Genomic DNA, 19464 nt, shown 5'->3' with positions numbered 1-19464 from the left:
CCATCTTGAACCCAGCTCACTTGCTGTGTGATCTGAGACAACTCATTTCACCTCTCTGAGCCTGAGTTTCCATCTCATCAAGTCTCCTTATTTGAAGGAGAAAGTAATGTACAGAAGGCTGGAATGAACTGACCTCTCAGCCTGCAGGGTGGGGATGACTGCATCTCACAGAGAAGTATGAAGTGTAGGGAGCTGGGCAACTTGTCCTAAGGGTTGCAGGCAGCTGACTCCAAGGACTCCAGAACACTCTAACCAGCAGCTCATCTGCTCAGTCATCAGGGTCAGCCTGAGTGGTCAGTACTGGGGTGAGTGGAGGTGGGAACTCAGCCCAGAGAGGTCAGTACTAGAGATACTCAGCCTGGAGCAGTCAATACCAGAGAGACTCAACCTGGAGTATGCAGTGCAGGGGGAGCTCAGCCTGTATGGAGAAGCAGTCACAACTGAACTTTCCCATCTCCACAAGCACATAGGCAAGGAGCAAAGACTGCTGAAAGAGGCTGGAAGCAAATCTGTCAGGCCAGCCTCTCCTTGTTGCCTGTCAGGCCTTCTTCCTGTGTTTGTCTCGTGAAACCACCTCGTGACAGGTTCTTGTTTGCTTAAGTCGCCTAAACAATGTCCTTTTAGTGACATGTCTGACAACCTTCTGAGTTTTTTTGAGGGACTCTGGAGAACTTTTGCAGATGGCTCAAGGGAGAAAAAACCTAGAGACCAGGCTTCTGTTTGCTGCCAGAGGCTGGGAGCATTGATTTCATGTCTGCCCCTCACTCTGTGACAAGGGGTGAGGGCTTTCCCTCCTTTCTAGCTCTTCAGCCTCAAAAGAACTCAGAGGGGTCCCTGGCACTCACGCGGTGATCTTGAGGACGTCCTTCATGCTGGTCAATGGGTCTGAGTTGTCAGGACAGCGCAGGAGGCAGGGTGCAAAGATGATAGCCAGTGCACTGGGTGACATGCGGTTCACATCCTCAAGCAGGGCCACCCTACGCAGTGAGTGGCAGTTAGGCGGTGGCTGGGGGATCCTCCCAGACCTCTCAACATGGGCCCATTTCCTGGTGCAGAACCAGCAGAGAACACTGCCCGGGGTTGGGCGGTGGGGACTCCTGACAGGAACCTCCATCCCACCAAGAGCAGCAGTAGGCACTTGCTTGACCAGGTGGAAGATGAGCCGCTCCAAGGAGTTGTGATTGGCTTCTGGCAGGTGCTCCAGGATGCCATAGATGGCGGCCAGTTGCTCCTGTGTCTCTGGCAGCTCTAGGAAGGCCAAGGTATCAGCTCTCCATGGGCCCTACCTCGACACAATACAGAGCAGGAGAGCCTCCCACCATGTGGGGCAAGAATGCAGGGTCACAGAAGGGTGCCAGGCCTTGGTTGCTCAGCTGTGACTGGGTGGTTCTGCCTCACTGGCTGGTCACAGTGTGCTTGTGGCTATGACCCGTCATTAACCACCTGCTTGCCCTTGCCACCATCATGGAACTTACCCACGGCTCGGAGGAAGTCGCCGTACTGGGCAAAGGTCATGAGGGGTTCGGGCAGCTCCCTCAGCCACTGCTTGAGAACCCCAGTGATGGCATGGATGGGGAAGTCCTCCAGCTTGACTGCTGAGGGGTCTGCAGGGAGAGTGGGCAGAGCTGGTGAGTAGAGCGCGGGCAGGAACCCTGCATAGTGCCTGCTTGCCTCCCACCTGCCCTGAATACCTGCCTGTTCAGAGGCCCCACCTACTGTAGCACCCACCTGTCTGCAGTGCCTGCCGGAGCTCTCGTGTGCGGTTGGCGGCACCTGACTTGCGGTACAGGCCCTCGGTGTACAGGCCATGCATCTCTACGTGTTCCAGAAGCTTCTCCAGTACAATGGGCACTGAGACCTTGTCACTGGTCAGGCTGTCCACGTACACGCCAAAGTGGCCCAGTTCGGTACCTGGCTCACTCTGCAATGCCAGGAGTGAGTGAAGCCTGGGTTAGCTGTCCTTCCTGAGGTCTCCTCTGTAGGCTCTCCCCCTCTGCCCCTCACCCCCCTCTGTCCCTCGCCCCCCACTGCAGGTAGCTGAGTGCACTGGGTTGCAGAGGACAGCTTGATGGCTGCTGGGTCTATGAGGAGCACCCATGGCTCTCTCAGAGCAGTCAGTCCCAGTTCCTGCTACCACCCTAGTGCTCAGGACCCCGCCTTCCATGTGGGCACAGTTGAGGGGATTCCCTCCACCACCTGGAGCGGGTAAGAGTAGGGACAGAGTCTGAGATGCAACAGAAGCCTGGTGCCGGCCTCAGGGGCTCAGGCAGGACCGGCTATGAACCTAGTGTTCTGGAAGCTCCCGGCCACGGTGGGCTCACCTTCCTCCCACATGGATAGGAGCAGTAGGTCTGAATCTTGTGCATGCACTTCTTGTGGCAGGTCATCTTGCACACTAGGAAGTCATGGTGGGGCAGGGGTGAGGGGGAAGGGTGGTCACAGGCGGAGCACCAGGGACTCCAGGCTCCCATGGCTGCCTACCCCGAGGACCCAGGGTGGGGATGGGGAACCCGTCAACTGCATTCTGAACTTGCACCGCACAAATCTCTGCCCTGATTCCTGGACTGTGGGAGCAGGTGCCCATAATTGGTGATTTTCAGTGGCCTCAAAGCCAGCCTGGCCAGTGAACACAGGAGCAAGGGTTTACGGGGCCTAGGCCTCAGTCCTGCCAGGAGGCGGCCCTGGGGATTCAACCTGTGACAGTGGCATGAGTGATGTCACTTTTGTTTCTCCCAAGCACACCAAACCCCAGACTACGGGATGTCATGCATAGAAAGAAGAAATCAGAGCCAATAAAACAGTGGCGTCTGGGTGTATCTTTATAAAAAGGAGGTAGCGGATGGGTGTACCCTTATCTCAGCACAGTGACAAAACTGCTGAAGGATTTATGACAGATGTGGGATGGAAGACTGCTCCTCACACATGGCCCAAAGGGAGGAGACCCTGTGTTGAAAAGAAAGCCAGGTCTGGCTGGTCCTGGCAGGAAAATGCAGTGCTAGAGGCCTGTTAGACTTCACCAGGCCTGCAAAGGCCAACTGGGCCATTCTGGACTGTGCCCATCTCTCAGGGTCTGCTAATGGGGACTGATGGTCTCCCCTGGAACATGCAGGAGGGACCAGTAGCTCAGGTACTGTGTACAAAGGCCTAGAGGTAGATCACGGGTGACCTGCTCTAGTGGGAGTTTGAGTGGGTGAGATATAGAAGGGGCAGTGCTCTGGAAAGGTCCATCTTGTGGTTGGGGTGAAGACCCTGGTGCTCAGCAAGGGGTTGGGAACATGGTGGCAGGGTTAGGGGGCACAGTGAGGAGTCAGAGGGCACATACGGGGTCAGGAGGTACAGTGGGTAATTGGATTTAGTAGAGAGTTGGTGACCTAGTGGGGGGTTGAGGCTCTGGGACACTCACCGCTGCAGAACAGAGCCTTGTCCATGAGCCAGATGTAGGAGAGGCACTGCTCACACGACTGTGGGATGCTAACCTGGTAGCTGGCGAACACATGCCCATTATGCTGTTGGACCTGGGGACCGAGGAGGGTGCTGAGTGGCATCGCAGGGCCAGGGGCTGCTCATTAATGACTAGGTTTCTTTAGAGCTGGGCGGGAAAACACACGCTCACCTGTGCACACTCACACACTTGCACATGCACACTCATACTCACAGCACGTTCCTGCTTCCGCTTCTTCTTTTGAGCTTTGCTCTGCTGCAAGGGAGCACAAAGGCAGGTCTGTATGGGCCCTGTGGTACCCCGTTCCCCAGCTGGCTGCCCACGCCATGCTGGCATCCTGCTCAGAGCAACAACACCCACCTTGGGCAGCTCAAAATCATTCTTGGTGTGTCCACGAGTAAATTCGTCTAGCAGTGACTGGAAGAGGTTGAGGACCAAGTTGGTGTCCTTCTCGCCACGCTCAGCTGCCAAGTTGCTCACAACAATCTGGTAGTTCTCCATCAGGTCCTTATAGCCAACGTGGATCTTCCCATTCTGTGGGGATGAAAGGTGTGACCCCCTGGACAGCGTGATAGGGGATGGGCCAAGTGCATCCTGGGGAAGGCTGGGTGACAGCTAGGGCCCCGCTGGGGCGGGGGCTACACATACGGGGACAGAGTACATGGTTTTGAGGTTGCTCCTGAATTTCTCTGTGGCCTCAATAAACAAGCTCTCAATGGGCGTCTTCTGGGAACGCAGGTCGTTTATCTGGAGAGGGAGAGAGGGAGGGACCCACTGACCCTGTGTTTCCTTAGGCTGGGCATCTCAGTCGTCACCACTCTGCCCCGTCCCAAGTCCTTCCCTAGCTCCCTTGGGCTTGTAGGATAAAATCCAGACCCTCTGGCCAACCCTGGTCTCTCTGGTCATTTAGTCCAGGTTCAAACTATTGACATTTGGGGTGGGACCACTCACTGTGGGTTGGGGAGCAGCACACCTGGTCTGTACCCACCAGATGCCCTGACACCCCTCAATTTTGACTAGCAACATACGTAGACGTGGCGTAGTGTCTGGGGGCAGAATTGCCACACAAGCACTTGACTCCTGCCTGCGCCCCAGAACTGGGGCTGCACCCCCAAGGGTCACTGCAATACAACAGATGAAGTGTCTTCTAACTACAGATTTCAAACTTCCTGAGCAGGAACACAAGAAAAAAGCATCTACTGGGTACTCAACCCCCATGTCTGCACACATGCATGCATGAAACAACTCTAGCACAGACTACATCTCCTCGCCATGGCCCTCGGGACAGGCCTGTCCCAGAGTCAGATGCTTTGGATTATAACACAGTTCCACATGCTGTATCCAGCTCCCCAAATAAGACCCACAGACATTCTGCAATGAAATGTAAATACATACTGCTCACAAAAATTAGGGGATATTTCAAAATGAATATGAAGCAATAAAATATCCCCTAATTTTTGTGAGCAGTGTAGTTGGCCCTCCATATCTGTGGGTTTCGCATCAGTAGATTTAACCAATTTTGGGGAAAATAATCCCAGAAAGTTCCAAAAAGCAAATCTTGAATTTGCCACGCTCTAAGCACTACACTGAAGCCACACAAGTGAAGTAATATGTAGGCACACCCTGCTATAGCCTAGAAGCAAAATAAGAAACTCGAGCATCCACTCTTTGGTATCTATAGTGGTCCTGGAACTAATACCCTTCGGATACTGAGGAACGACTGTATCTGAGCTGACCAAGATGAACATAAGTTACAAATGGTCTTACTTGAGAGCCCAGACCAGGTGTTAGAGAAAACGAATTGATGTCAAACTTATCAATAAGCATCACCTTCTAAGTGTTAGAACTGTGCAGCTGAACTTTCTGTTTCCAACCTGCTACAGTAGTTCAGAAAACTGTGCTGGGTGGGGACAGCCTTTCTGAGGAAGCCCAGCTCTGAGCTTGTGCACACAGGCACCCTCCACCCCACGTGTGTCCTCTCATCCCCCCGAAAGCTTGCCAGCCCACCTTGTTGAGCAGGAACTCATCAAGGTACTTGAGCTCGTTGGCATTGGTGATCTTGCGGAACACGGACTCCCGCCACTTCTCTGACACAGTTATTCTGCCAATCTTGAGGTTTCGGTTTTTCTTCCCTTTGCCTCCTGGCTCCTTGGTGTGCTTCTCACCTGTGCTGTGGCGGTGCTGGTGGCTGGATGGGGCTGTTGGGGAGGAGTGGCTGGTGAGGATGGGTTCTGGGGGAGGATACTGGTCAGCCTCCTGGGGCATGGTCACAAACACAGAGAGCCAGAGCCCCATACCACTGGAATGGGTTTACAACCAGAAAGTGCTTCCAGGGGTGGAAATCAGCCCTGAGGCTGTATGCCCAAGGCCCCTCTTGGGGATTGACATTCTCAGGGGTCTCCGTGGCTCTGTCATCCATCCCTGAGGCTGCAGGTGACCAACCTTCTGGGTTCTTCTTCATGGTGGTGGCTTCCAGCACGACTAGCCCAGAGACTGGGCTCTCTGTATCCTCCACGCCCTCTAGGCTGTACTTTTTATCCTTGTTCTTATGCAGGAAAAGTCTCTTAAATGTGGACCTGAAGGAAAAAGTAAAGGGTTCTGTTTAAGCCTTAGGAAATGAAAACAGATGTGAGGCCAAAGAAAGGGTTATCCTACCATAAAGAGGTAAATAACCCTTTCCTTTAAAAAATATATATATTTATTGATTTTAGAGAGAGGAAGAGAAAAAGTAGGAGAGGAATGGGAAGCATCAACTCATACTAGTTGCTTCTCATATGTGCCTTGACTGGGCAAGCCTGGAGTTTTGAACTGGTGACCTCTGTGTTCCAGGTTGATGCTTTACCTCCACTGTGCCAACACAGATCAGGCAACCCTTTTCTTTGTTATCAATGAAACTGGGTGCTACTAAAAATAAAGTCAATTTTCGTGAACTAACAAAGTCAGGTGAAAATCAAGATGCTGAGCAGATGCTGACCCCACTTTTATATAATATAAAAAAAATAAGTAAACCCACCCCTTATTCTCTTCATGTGTTTTTTGTTTGTTTGTTTTTAGAGAGAGAGAGAGACAGAGAGAGGGACAGAGAAACAGGAAGGAGAGAGATGAGAAGCATCAGTTACTCGTTGCAGCACATTAGTTGTTCATGGATTGATTTACTTATTTTTATTTATTTATTCATTTTAGAGAGGAGAGGGAGAGAGAGAGAGAGAGAGAGAGAGAGAGAGGAGAGACAGAGAGAGAGAGAGAGAGAGAGGAGAGAGGAGCTGGAAGCATCAACTCCCATATGTGCCTTGACCAGGTAAGCCCAGAGTTTCGAACTGGTGACCTCAGCATTTCCAGGTCGATGCTTTATCCACTGTGCCACCACAGGTCAGGCGGATTGATTTCTTATATGTGCCTTGATCAGGGTCACAGCGAGTGACCCCTTGCTCAAGCCAGTGACCTTTGGGCTCAAGTCAGTGACCATGGGGTCATGTCTATGATCCCACACTCAAGCCAGAGACCTTGGGGTTTCGAACCTAGGTCCTCTGTGTCCCAGTCTGATGCTCTATCCACTGCGCCACCGCTTGGTCAGGCTCTTCATGTGTTTTTATGGCATAAGGTTAGGGAAAAAAATGATAAAAAATAAACATTAAGTTGTGCCATGTGGCTACTGGGTATGTGGGATGGTGAATAATGGCCCCCCAAAAGTTGTGTCTATGTGCTAACACTCAGGGCCTAAGAGCATGATCTTTTTTTTTTTTTTTTAAAGAGGTGAATGCTATTTATTCTCCTAGTTTTTCAGGGATACAGGAGAGCTTTAGGGTTAGGGGACCTATAAGGGTTGAAAGATAGGATTTAGGAGGTTTGCTGATATAGGGTTTCAGATTTTTCTGTTTCACGAGGGCAGGTTCAGGGTGTGTAGGGTTAGGTAGATTTTTCCAATTTTCTGATTTGCGAAGGTCTGCATGCGGTTCTTTCTGGTCCAGCAGGGGTTCAGGACAGGGTTAGACTGCTGGCCAATCAACCTACAATTACACATCCAAACAGAATCAGGGAGTAAGCCCAGGACGAGCTGCCGCTGCCCACTGCTTCCCTGGATGTAAGTTTGGACGGCAAAGAGGGATCGTCGGGCAGTTAGTACCCTGTCCCGGGTTTTGGCACCAAATGTTGGAATCCATGGGAGTCCGAAAGACTTTATTGAAAGGAAGAAAGGAACCCTGCAGGGCACTTCTCCCGGGGAGAAGAGCCGCATGATCTTATTTGGGAAAAGGGTCTTTGCAGATGTGACCAAATGCAATGGACTGAATGTGTGTGTCTGCACAGATTCATATGCTGAAGTTGATGCCATGTGTCTGATCATGTTCTGACCATCAGAGGTGCTGCCTCACAGATCCAGACGGGCTGGGCTTGCGAAAGAATCAACATACCTTTGGCTAGAGACTTACTACATAAAAAGAAATGGCGCCTGACCAGGCAGTGGCACAGTGGGTAGAGTGTCAGCCTGGGACGCAGAGGACCCAGGTTTGAAACCCCGAGATCGCCAGCTTGAGCATGGGCTCATCTGGTTTGAGCATGGGATCATAGACAGGACCCCATGGTTGCTCACTTGAGTAAGAGGTCTCTGGCTTGGCTGTAGCCCCCCCCCCCATCGAGGCACATATGAACAAGCAATCGATGAACAAATAAGGTGCCGCAACAAAGAACTGATGCTTCTCATCTTTCTCCTTTCCAATCTGTCCCTCTCTCTCTCTCTCTAAAAAAAAAAAATAAATAAAAAAAAAAAGAAATGGCTAGTTCAAAGTCTAAATTCTTATTTTATGGATGTAAAATGTCCAGGTTGCTACAAGATCACCACAGTTTTCAGCCATGGTCAGATGGTGGTTCTTTGTGCAGTTGTTTAGCCTGACCTATGGTGGCGCAGTGGACAGTGTTGACCTGGAACGCTGAGGTCGCGGGTTTGAAACCCTGCACTTGTCTGGTCAAGGCACATATGGGAGTTGATGCTTCCTGCTCTTCCTCCCTTCCCCCCACTCTCATTCTCTCTCCTCTCTAAAATGAATAAATAAAAATAAATAAATAAATAAAGGCAGCTGTGTGTGTAGTTGTTTAGCAGTGTGTGCCAGCTGATGGAGGAAAGGCTAGACTCACAGAAGGATGTTCATTTAGAAGATAGTAACACTAATGAGACACACAACTTCCTGAATTTGTGTTGTATCACTAAGGTGACCAATCGTCCTCCTTTAGGAAGGACAGTCTTTCTTTTGTAAGTTCCGTCCTCCCTCAAAAAGTGTTCTTCTACATGTCCTCCTTTTGATATTGGAAGACTAATCTGTAAATGTCCATATTTGATTGATGCAGAGTCGATCCATTGCATGTGATGTGATGTATTTGTATCTAAATGAGTACTTTTTTCTTACAACTATTAAAAATTAATAGGCATGTAAGCATAATTACAAAATAAAATATTACAAATGTTTTTATTGTGCATTTATCATATTATAGTGTAGTATTGTTGCAATTGAATGTTTCTTTTATTTACGATATTGTTTTCTTCAATTTATTTTTGTTCCCTTTTCATTGTAAAAAAGTTGGTCACCTTAATATTACAGAAAACCTTATCAGTTCACTAATTCTAGTTAATTAGCCAAGATAATATAATTACATTTAACTTGTAAGTTATTTACATTTAAGTGATATACATTTAATTTGTAAACCTATTTTGGTGTCAGGTTTTCAATAAAGTTTTGATTATGGACCAAAAAGAAAAAATTCATATGCTGAAACCTACCCTGATGTGATGGTATTAGGAGGTGGGGCCTTTGGGAGGTGACTCGATTGTGAGGGTGGAGCCCTCATGAATAGAATCAGTGCCCTTGGAAGAGATCCCAAAGAGCTCGCCCTGGCTCCTCCTCCTGCCATGTGAGGACGCAGCAAGAAGATGCTGTCTATGAACCAGCAAGCAGGTTCTCAGACACCAAATCTGCTTGGCACCCTTGACCTTGGAATTCCAGCCTCCAAAACAGTAAGAATTAAATGCCTGTTGTTGAAGCTGCTCAGTCTGTGGTATTTTGTTATAGCAACCTGAATGGACTAAGATACTAAGTGACAGATCCAAGATGAGATCATCTGGATTACCCAGATAGGTCCTAATTCCAGTGATGTATAAGACAGAAAAGGAGAGAGGTCACGTGATGATAGAGGCGGAGACTGAACCAATGCATCCATAAGCAAAGATGCCTGAAGTCCCTGGAAGTTGGAAGAGCAGGAAGGATGCTCTCCTAGAGCCTCCAGAGGCAGTGTGCCCCCGGGACATCTGGATTTTGGACTTCTGGCCTCCAGGACTGTGAGAGGATAAGTTTCTGTTGTTTGAAGCCACCCTACTGGTGGTTCTTTGCTTTGGTGGTGGGATCTCCCTGCAGTGGGGGACTCTCTGCCAGTACAGCCTGTTCTTCACCTTCCTTAGCCTCTTTGGATCCAAGTTCCCCTATTTTGTAGCCCATCTTCTCGCTCTGGAATAGACCCATCTGGAGCACTTGGGCAGGACCTTCTGGGGTCAGGGCTTTGGCTTAGATTTTCCATCTGAGGACCCAAGAGGTGTTGCAGGTAGGGACGGGGCAGCTGGTTCAGATTCCATAAAAAACCTAATAGAACCCATCTATCTAGACCTGGAGTAGGTGACACAGATTGGCTCTAGGCTTCAGGGGGATTTCACCCTGATGCTGCTAGGACCTAGGCTCCATGAGGGTCTCTTGTCATGGAAGCACTACTGAGCAAGCACCTGCCTGACTCAGCTTCGTAAATGCTATCGGTTTAGATCAGATTGCTCCAAAACTGGAGATCTGAACCTATCCCAAACCCCACACTTACTTAGAGTCGGCCTGGGGGCTTGGGGACAGCCCTGAGTCCATGCCAGTAGACATGTCGCCTGACTTCTTCTTCTGGATGGCTGGCTTCTTTGTGCTGGGCTCGCCGTCCACGCTTTCCAACAGAGGCTGTGAGAGAATGGGCCCGGGTAAGCAAAAGCAGGTAGCCTTGCTGGAGGAAAGCAAGGGTTCCCTGCATCATTGTGTGCTCTGCCTACCGGCTCCCCTTCTCTCTTAAGCTCCCTCTGGGGCAGAGGCAAGCCTGGACCCTGAAGGGAGAGACTGCAGCCTGAAGCTTTACCTGAGTCTTGGCCTGGGCCAGGGCCGGGAGGAGCTTGGAGACGTCACTGGTGGATAATGAAATGCGCCTCTCCCTGCAAGATCACAGAAATGTGGCTTTTATTGACAAGAGTTTGGATATGTTTTTGGTTGTTCTAGCTGGAGGGTAATTCCATTGGCATCTGGTGGGTGGAGGCTGGAGACGCTGCTCTGCACCCTGCAGTGCATAGGAGCTTCTCACCCGGAGAAGGAGCTAGCCTTAGGTGCCAGCCCTTGCAGAAGCCTGCGTCCACTTCCACTCTTCTTTCCTCGGACCAAATGAAACTCTGGGACAAGGGTCTGGTACTTGGAGTCACCAATATTTACGTAAGTTAGGGTCAGGCAGGGTGTGTTGAGCTGGGTATTTCTCCTTTAGCTCTTGAGCAGTCGTCCCCAAACTGTGGCCCCCTGCCGCGCTTCTGGAAGGGGCACCTCTTTCATTGGTGGTCAGTGAGAGGAGCACTGTATGTGGCGGCCCTCCAACGGTCTGAGGGACAGTGAACTGGCCCCCTGTGTAAAAAGTTTGGGGACCCCTGCTCTTGAGTGAGTGTGGTCACTCCCACACACTGATGAGGAAACAGGCCCAGCTGTGGTTGGGAGCAGGGCCCTTGACCAGAGGAATCCTTTCCCATGAGGCTAGTGTTTTTTGAGCGAACACAGCTTGTTTCAGTGGGGGACTCCAGGGTTCAGGGTCTGTCAGGCCCCAGCAAGGTGGCCTTCGGCAGGTGCATCATCCTTGCCGGAACCCTGTCCCTCCTTCCTCAGGGTCCCACACACCTGGTGTCAGCTCTTGGACACGGACTTGCTCATGTGTTTTGGGGATGCCTGCAGCACATAGTGCACAGGACAGCCCCACCTACAGTAAGTACAAGGTGGCCCCAGGTGCTGTTGTGTGAAGCCGGTCCTGCTGCCAGGCCTTGGGCTGTGAGTCCCCTGCCCGGACCACCCACTATGCTCAGACAAAGGAGGGCATGAAGCTTACTCTGTGGGTGTGAGGGAAGCCCCCATGGCCCGGTGCCGTGCAGTCAGGTCCAGGGACTGGCTCAGCATAGTGCTGGAACTGGCAGCCGTCAAGTTCTTGCCCCGCCACAGCTCCACAGCACTGGCCAGCCGCTCGGAGACCGGGTCCCGGTACCGCTGAATCTGGGTGGAGCCTCCAGGGCTCTCCTGTGCCCTTGGGCCACCGCTCTGCTTGCTCTTGTCCTGAGGGGTCTCGGGGGTGGTGCCAGGGGCCAGTGCACTGACCCTGCTATCCAGAGCCTGGTGGGTGGGTTGTTCTATGTAGTCTTGGGGGGCCTGTGGGGTTTCTCTAGGGATATGACAGACTGGTGTGGCTTGTGGTGGCCCCTCAGGCTGATCTGCAGGAGTGGAGTTCTCCATCTCTGTCCCTGAGTCTGAGGGGGCTTCATCTTCTCTGTTCTCCTTTTTGTCTTGGGGCAGGTGTTCCTCCTGCTCTGGAGCAACTCCTCTGGAAGGCTCTCTAAGGGTGATCTCATCCTTACAAGACTGGATGTGTTTGTTCTGGAGTTTCACGTGCTCTAGTCCTCTCTGACGCCGAGACTCGCGCTTCTCTCGGCTGCTGGGCACTTTCTCGTGACTTTCAGTGGCATTCTTCTGAAGTAAGGGGATCTCCTCTGGGCTGGGGCCCTGCTTCTCGGGATGGAAGCTCTCTGCTGGTGGCTCCTGTTTTGGCCACACCTCAGGCTCCTCTACTGAATGCTCGCTGTCCTCTGACAGTTCTGGGCCTGGCCCATCTGCTGCAGTTTCTTCCCTTGAGGCTTGCTGGGCTCCCCTTCCCTTCTCTTCTGCCTTCTGCTTCTCTGCAACCATCTGGCAGAAGCTGGTGCAAGGAAGGTAAAGGAGGCAGGTTCAGGAACAAAGGTACCTACAGCCCTCAGAGCCCGCCCAGGCTGTCGGGGCCTCCAAGCCCCGGTCCAGTAGGACACCCATGATGTTTGTGGGCGGGGGTGGGGGCAGGCACAGTCTCTGGCCCTCAGAGATGCTTCTGGGAAGGTGGAACCTCCTCAGCTGGGAAAGGGAGATACAGGAGAGTGGCCCTGTCCTCATGGCCATCTCTGCCCTGTGTCTGCCTAGCTCGTTTAGGGGTACCTTCATTAGGTCTGTTGTGGGAGAGAGCTGTTAGGAAATCCCTGAATTCCTTTGGGGTCCCTGTCCTGGTGGAAAACCGAGCTCCACGTGTGAATGTGGTTGTGGGAGACTGCAAGCTGACAGACTCCTTGCAGTTTAGATTTATGGGTGATAGAGGGGCAAGGGACTGGCAGTAAACTGACAGTCCTCGCTGCCCATCCCCCCACCTCACTTGCCTGCTTTAAGCTGTTAAAGGCTAAACTCTTCCTCACAACCTCTGACTGTTTAAGTTGGTAAAGGCAATTTACATGCCCTTCCCCACACCTCCATGTCAGCTATAATGCTGATGGTTTCTACTCATCCCATCCTCCATGTCCCTCGAAAAGACTGGAGGCAGTTTTCTTTTTACCCTTAGCTTTGTGAAGTTAAGATGTTATGCAGGGTCTGGAGTTTTCTACACTGGGGAGAATTCTTGGTTTGCCTCAGAAATGTGACTGTGTATCTGAGCTCTCTTTGATTTGCAAAATAACTTTGCTCTGCTCTATAAATAAAGTATTTTGGGGGTGGAGACTTTCTTGCAAGCCATCAGCTTGGCAGGAGGCCTCCAGATCCCATCCTTTTTCTTTCTGTGTTTATTTTCTAATCCTCTGCCGTTCCCACTTGAGACCTGCAAAATTACCAGTTGCACTGGTTCACAACATGTGGTGGAAGGGGAACCAACTCTGGGCTGGTTCAGCGTGGCCTGCACCCTTCCCCTCTGAATCCAGGTGGACCCACTAATAGGTGTGGGATGGACAGGTACAAGGGTCCCTGGTGGTGACCAAATGCAGGTGATGGTGACCTGTGGCTTTGCCATAGCACTACCCACCAGCCCCTGGAATGTCTCTCTGAGACTTGTGTGCCCAGATGGCTGGAATTCCACTAGCCCCTCCCAGCCTCCCTAAGTCCAAAGCTGTTTTGACAGCTCTGTCTCAGGCAGCTACTGGGTAAGTAAACTTTCTGGCTCTGGAACATTTGGGGGCCAGGGTCCTGTTCTGCTCACCTCTTGCGCTGCAGGTGCCCTCGGCAGAGGCTCTGCAGGCGAATGATGCTCTGTCTCTGGTGCTGGTAGGCCACCCGATGCCGGTAGCCCCTCCATGCGGCCTGGAGGTACACTGCTGCCTGTGTTCTCTCCAGAGTCCGTCGAATGTGAAAGGACCGCCAGCAGGCCTGAGAGCAGAGGAGATGGTCAGGGACCAGGTATGCGACCCCCTGTCTGCCCTGACACCTGGGCCCTTTGGCCCACATGCTACCTGGATGATGCCAGCTGCCCGCTTCATCTGTAGGAAGTGCCGACGTTCTAGGATCATCCGGAACCAGCTCTGCAGGAGCATGATTTTCCGTACGACCTCCTGGTGCAGTGTTTCCTGTAGGGCCTGCCGCTCCGTCTCCTTCAGAAAAACCTGGGGGTGCGGGCCCAGGAGGGGTCAGCATGGTCCCCAGAACCCAAGTACAGGAGGTTTGTATAGCCAACTTGGGAGCAAGTGCTAACTGACCTGACCAAGGGGATTGTTTTTAGAAATGTATTGAGATGCAATTCACATAACATGAACTCAACCATTTAAATAATTCAGTGGCATTTAAAACATTCACAATGTTGTACAACTATCACCTCTATCTAGTCTAGAACATTTCATTACCCCAAAAGGAGACCCAATGAGCCGTCACTCCCCATCTCCTCTCCCGCAGACCCTGGCAATGCTAATCTGCTTTCTGTCTTTATGGATTTGCTTATTCTAGATATTTCATCTAAACAGAATCACAAACTATGTGGTCTTTTGTGTCTGTTTTCCTTCACTTACTGTAATGTTTTCAAGGTTCATCTTTGACTCAGTGGCTGAGTAACAGTCCACTGTGTGAGTGGGCCACATTTTGTTCACACATGAATACTTGGGTTGTTTCTACCTTTTGGAGACCATGACTAATGATGCTATGAACGTGCATGTACAAGACTATGTTTGAATACCTGTTTCTAGTTCTTTTAAGTCAATATCTAGGAGTGGAATTGCTGGATCACACGTGTTGGGGAACCATGAAGTGATTTTTCACATCAGGTGAAGTTATAACAAGGAGTTGACCTCGGCACTTGTTGGACAAGAAGCAACCAACATACATCCAGAGGTTGGAGATGGTTTCTGGAGGGAAGACGAGCGAAGGAAACCCACCCAATCCCTAAACACCCTGTGGAATGATATGGTTGTCTGCAGCCTACGTGTGGAAAAACTGGGAACAGGCCTCATGTGTGAGCCCCAGCCCCACAGGCACACCCTCTGTCTGCCAGGAAGAAATAATATGCTTGGTCCCAAGAAACCGATTTCCTCAGCAGAGTCCCTTAGATTTCACTGTATGACCCAGGGCTGTGGGAGGGCCCTGGGTATGACATAGGTGGGGTATGGGTTTATAGACACCCCCAATGGGGGAATGCTGACCTTGGTCTTTCCAATCTGGTAGCTCCTCTTGTCTATGTTCATCTTCTCCAGCAGGGTGGAGATGACCTCCCTGCAGGGCTGGGTGTTCTTGGGCAGCAGCACCTGGAACTGCTCTATGAAATCCTGTGTGATTTTGGCCAAGAAAGGAGAATCCGAGTAAGCACCAACAAGGATGGTAATTCCCTCATCAAACCAGTTTCTGAAGTCGAAACTTGGTTTAACGTAAATAGTATTGATGAAGCTAAAATCCTGGACTTCCTGAATAGTCTAAAACTTAAGACTGTTGTAGACACTGAGCACTGGATCTTTCAGTTAGCTAGTGAGTGGCTATTGGGGGCCTGCTGGTGCTGGCATTGTTGGGGAGGGTGCCTGAAGATGGGCCCACACTGGGGGGCTCACAGTCTATGGCTTGTTAGAGGGCTGGACCATAACTCCAGTATATTAAATTTTAAGAGCCAGCCATTAGTAGAACACATTAATATTTTATACATTTTCTGTAACTTTGCCTTTCCTATTTATATAGGATCAGAAATATGATTCCATTCTTTAGATAAGAGGGGCATGAAATGATGAAGTCCCCAAGGCCATATGGGTAAATCTGAACAGGGACCAGGTGTTGCCACCTCTGGCTTTGGGGCCAGTGCTCACTCAAGCACCACGCAGCTGGGACTAGCTAGCATTATGAGCCCAGGGTTCTCAACCTGGGCCATGCTGACCTATGGGGACATTTGGTGATGTCTGGAGACATCCTGAGTTGTTACAACTTGGGGCAGGGGGTTAATGTGCCACTGGCATTAAGTAGGTGGATGCCAGAGATGCTGCTCATTACCCTATGGTGCACATGCAGCCCCATGTGTCAATGATAACATGATTGAGAAACTGCTCTACAATTTGGTCTTCACCAATGTGCAATTACTAATGATTCCTCGTGTTTCAATGATGCCCAGGGAGCCATCTCTGAGGTCATCACTTCCCTGGGACTCTGTTTCTGTATCAGGAAAATAGGACCCAGGTCCCTCTTGCTGCTGGTTGGAAGAATAAAAGAGTTGGATATAAAAGCATCTATCACAGAAGGTGTTCAATGACCCTGGTAGGGTAGCTCAGTTGGTTAGAGCCTAGTCCCAATATGCCAAGGTTGTGGGATCAATCCCTGACCAGGACACATACAGAAATCAATAAATGCCTAAATGGGATAACAAATCGATGTTTCTCTCTCCCTCTTTCTCTAAAATCAATCAATTAATTAAAAAAATGTGCTCAATAAAGGTTTCAACCTCACAGGGATCCACTAGGCTTGGTTTCATATCTCTCTATCCTTTAAGGCTTGGCTTGGGCCCAGTCACATTTTCTGAAAAAACCTGCCTTTCTACAACAGAGAATGATCTGGTACAAATGCCTGTGGTGCGAGTGGAGAAGCCCTGGCATAAAGTAACCTGATGGGTTCATGCTCCAGAGCAGCATTACCTTTGGAGGTGGAAGGTGGCTGGCCCTCAGCCCTCCACAGTGTCATGGGCAACCACATGTGTTCAGCCTACCTGGAACGTGTACTTGGCACTGTAGCCTGACCTCCGGATCCGTACAGTCTCCAGCATGCCTGTGTAGCGCAGCTGCTGTAGCACCAGCTCATCGTCGAAGCACAGCTCTTTCTGAAATGGGATGTGAGTGATCAGGGCAGGTGCCCATGGCCAGACACTGAGGCCTGTAAGCGGCTGGGGATGGGAGCCGTGGGGCAAGCCCCTGAGGTATTCCAGGTACGAATGCAGTCCGGCACACACACAGAACCCGGCTGGTCCCGAGTACAGCAGCCATTGGCACCTAGGGACCCACCTTTCCTTGTTCCAACTATGATTTTTGGAATGAAGAGAGAAGGCCAGTCAGCAGTGGTGCTCAGGGCATGCATTCTTTCTAGAAAAGCTGCTGATCTGTTCTAATCCCTGGTGTCCAAGAGACAGATGTTACGCCTTACTGCCTAATTCTTTTATTTTTAATATTTTTTTTATTTATTCATTTTAGAGAGAAAGAGAGAGAAGGGGGAGGAGCAGGAAGCATCAACTCCCATATGTGCCTTGACCAGGCAAACCCAGGGCTTTGAACCGGCGACCTCAGCGTTTCCATGTCGACACTTTATCCACCACTGCGCCACCACAGGTCAGGCACTGCCTAATTCAAGATAATGTGTTGTAAGGAGTACTTTCTGGCTCTGGCCGGGTTTCTCAGTGGATAGAGCATCATCCCAGTGTGCCTAGATTGTGGGTTCGATCCCTGGTCAGGGCACATATGAGAAACAACAGACGAGTACACAACTAAATGGAACTAAGTGGAACAATGAGTTAATACTTCTGTTTTTCTCTTTCCTCCTCTTTTTCTCAAATCAATAGAAAAATTAAAGAAAAAAAAATAAAGAGAGTTCTTTCTAAAAAGCCCCAACCCCCAACATACTCTATTCCAGGCACCAGTGTAAGTACTGGGGATTCTACAGAAAGAACAGTCTAGGGGTGGGGACCATGGGGAGCCAGACGCATGTGTGCCAGGGCCCCTGTGAGAGGTGGCACAGGAGAATGGACCCTGGGCTGAGTGCTGAGGAGGACGTTAGGGAAAGCTGGATGAGGGCCCAGAGAAGGAGGGGGGAGGCTGAGGGGTTGACAGGGATGTAGGAAGATGTCTGCTGCCATAGAGGTGAAGGAAAGAAGAGGCTGGGGGCTTCAAGCCTGTACCTCAGAGGTGTGGCCTCCATGCCAATGGATGTTATTTTAAGAGGACGGAGGGGAGGGAATGGCATTTGGGGGGTTGTCAGGACTGGGTGCTTCTGGCATCTGGTGGGCTCTCGGAGGGCAGGGATGCTGATTAACACCCCGCAATGCAGAGGACAGCCCCTTCACCTCAAGGAATCATCTACTGGCACAGCCCCTACCCAGAGCACGTTTTGATGGATCATTTCCTGGCTTGCCTAAAGCTGAAGTAAGAATTCCTGATGGAAGAAGGGCTAGATTTTGTTGCCGGAAGAATGGGAGCAAAGATCTTCTCTGAGACACCACTGGGGGAACTGGAAGGCAGGAAGAGAAAGGAGAGGGAGGAAGCCATGGCATCTGGCAGGGAGAAGGGGGCTCTGGACGTTAGCAGAGTGTGCCAAGAGCAGGGAGAGCCTGGGAAACGGGAAGATAGAGATAAAGGGTGTGGGAGAAGAGAGCCACCAGGGTCCCCTGCCAGAGAGGGAGCCTAGGTTCCCACACAGCCCCCAGCAAAGTGGACTCCTGGCATTGAGGTGTGGGCCTTTCATTGGAGCCCCACCAGTGCTCTGTCTTTAAAGAAGCGTCTGGTTGAACAGCAGGCTCTGCGCTCCTGCTGCATGACCTCAGCCCCCACTTCAGTAAAATGTGCAATGGCTGCTTTTGGGGTAGATCTGAAGAGCACCCTAGACCTGTCCCTCCTCAAGCAAACCCTCTGGGGCCCTTCCATGGTGCAGATGACGTCCCTGCTTGTGGTTGCCCTTGCTGCCTTCCACTGATCCCCAGCCCCCACCGCTGGCCACTGCACTGTTTATAGTTCCCAGAACCTATGTGAACACCGGGTTCCTTGAGACCTTTCCTACCCCGCCCCCTGCAGCCACTAGACCTTACCCTTTACCTCCCTGAGATGCAAGACACGGGAGCCTCTCACCTTCTCAGCGTTGGAGCGAATGCAGCGGATAAAGAAGGGCTCTGCCTTTCCCAGCGTCTCCAGGAGCTTGTTAAGGGATGTCTGGGGAAAGAGAAACAAGGTGCCAAGCTGAGACTTCTGAGGGATACCTTTCAGTGCAGCGATACAGGTCACCTGCCTCTATCAGGGGAGTCTATGCTGATGTGGGACATGGAAAGTTATAGCTGGACATTCTGAGTGGAAGCTGCGCTACCCTGAGGAGCATGAGGGAACTGTGAGGTCCTTGTGACTAAGGTCTACTATCTTTCTAAAGTCATCTAGCTGTTATCTTTGCTTCAGGTAGAAGGTGGGGAGGGGACTACATAAACTCATTCTGGGGATTTAAAATATGTGTCAGCCTCAGAAGGGACCATCTGTATAGTGATTTTGGTCTCTGGCCTTCTGTTTCCAAAAAGGATTTGTAGGAGCTCCTATATGAGGTAACTTCAAAAAATAAAAGGGGAGATGGGACCTAAAGACTCAGATTGAGAAGAGAGAGAAGGAATAAAAAACCTACTGGTGAGGGTCAGCAGCCATTGGACTTCCACAAAAAAATGTTCCCACATTGATCAGACATGATCCCAAGGTTCCTAGCTTGAGCAAGGAGTCACTGGCTCAGCTTGAGCCC

The 19464-nt window shown here is 50.8% G+C and overlaps 1 protein-coding gene across 19 annotated transcripts in view; it reads right to left on the bottom strand.

Annotated features, from left to right (window-relative positions):
- Window positions 1-19464, bottom strand: part of MYO9B (myosin IXB) — an 89246-nt gene that overhangs the window by 3775 nt on the left and 66007 nt on the right. For all 19 annotated transcript variants that reach the window (XM_066348996.1, XM_066348953.1, XM_066349079.1 and 16 more), the window contains 19 exons: window positions 18819-18899; window positions 16697-16807; window positions 15162-15284; window positions 13986-14135; window positions 13736-13902; window positions 11588-12445; window positions 10589-10661; window positions 10292-10416; window positions 5885-6018; window positions 5450-5640; window positions 4091-4189; window positions 3803-3976; window positions 3656-3697; window positions 3404-3515; window positions 2322-2395; window positions 1729-1921; window positions 1476-1604; window positions 1143-1248; window positions 846-977 (listed from right to left, as the gene is read on the bottom strand). In XM_066348996.1, the coding sequence (XP_066205093.1) occupies window positions 846-977; window positions 1143-1248; window positions 1476-1604; window positions 1729-1921; window positions 2322-2395; window positions 3404-3515; window positions 3656-3697; window positions 3803-3976; window positions 4091-4189; window positions 5450-5640; window positions 5885-6018; window positions 10292-10416; window positions 10589-10661; window positions 11588-12445; window positions 13736-13902; window positions 13986-14135; window positions 15162-15284; window positions 16697-16807; window positions 18819-18899 (3074 nt within the window). The remainder of the gene's footprint in view (window positions 1-845; window positions 978-1142; window positions 1249-1475; window positions 1605-1728; window positions 1922-2321; window positions 2396-3403; window positions 3516-3655; window positions 3698-3802; window positions 3977-4090; window positions 4190-5449; window positions 5641-5884; window positions 6019-10291; window positions 10417-10588; window positions 10662-11587; window positions 12446-13735; window positions 13903-13985; window positions 14136-15161; window positions 15285-16696; window positions 16808-18818; window positions 18900-19464) is intronic.

The sequence above is a fragment of the Saccopteryx leptura genome, chromosome 1, assembly GCF_036850995.1.
Source record: "Saccopteryx leptura isolate mSacLep1 chromosome 1, mSacLep1_pri_phased_curated, whole genome shotgun sequence".
Taxonomy (NCBI): domain Eukaryota; kingdom Metazoa; phylum Chordata; class Mammalia; order Chiroptera; family Emballonuridae; genus Saccopteryx; species Saccopteryx leptura.
This window is presented reverse-complemented; position numbering and strand designations above follow the sequence as displayed.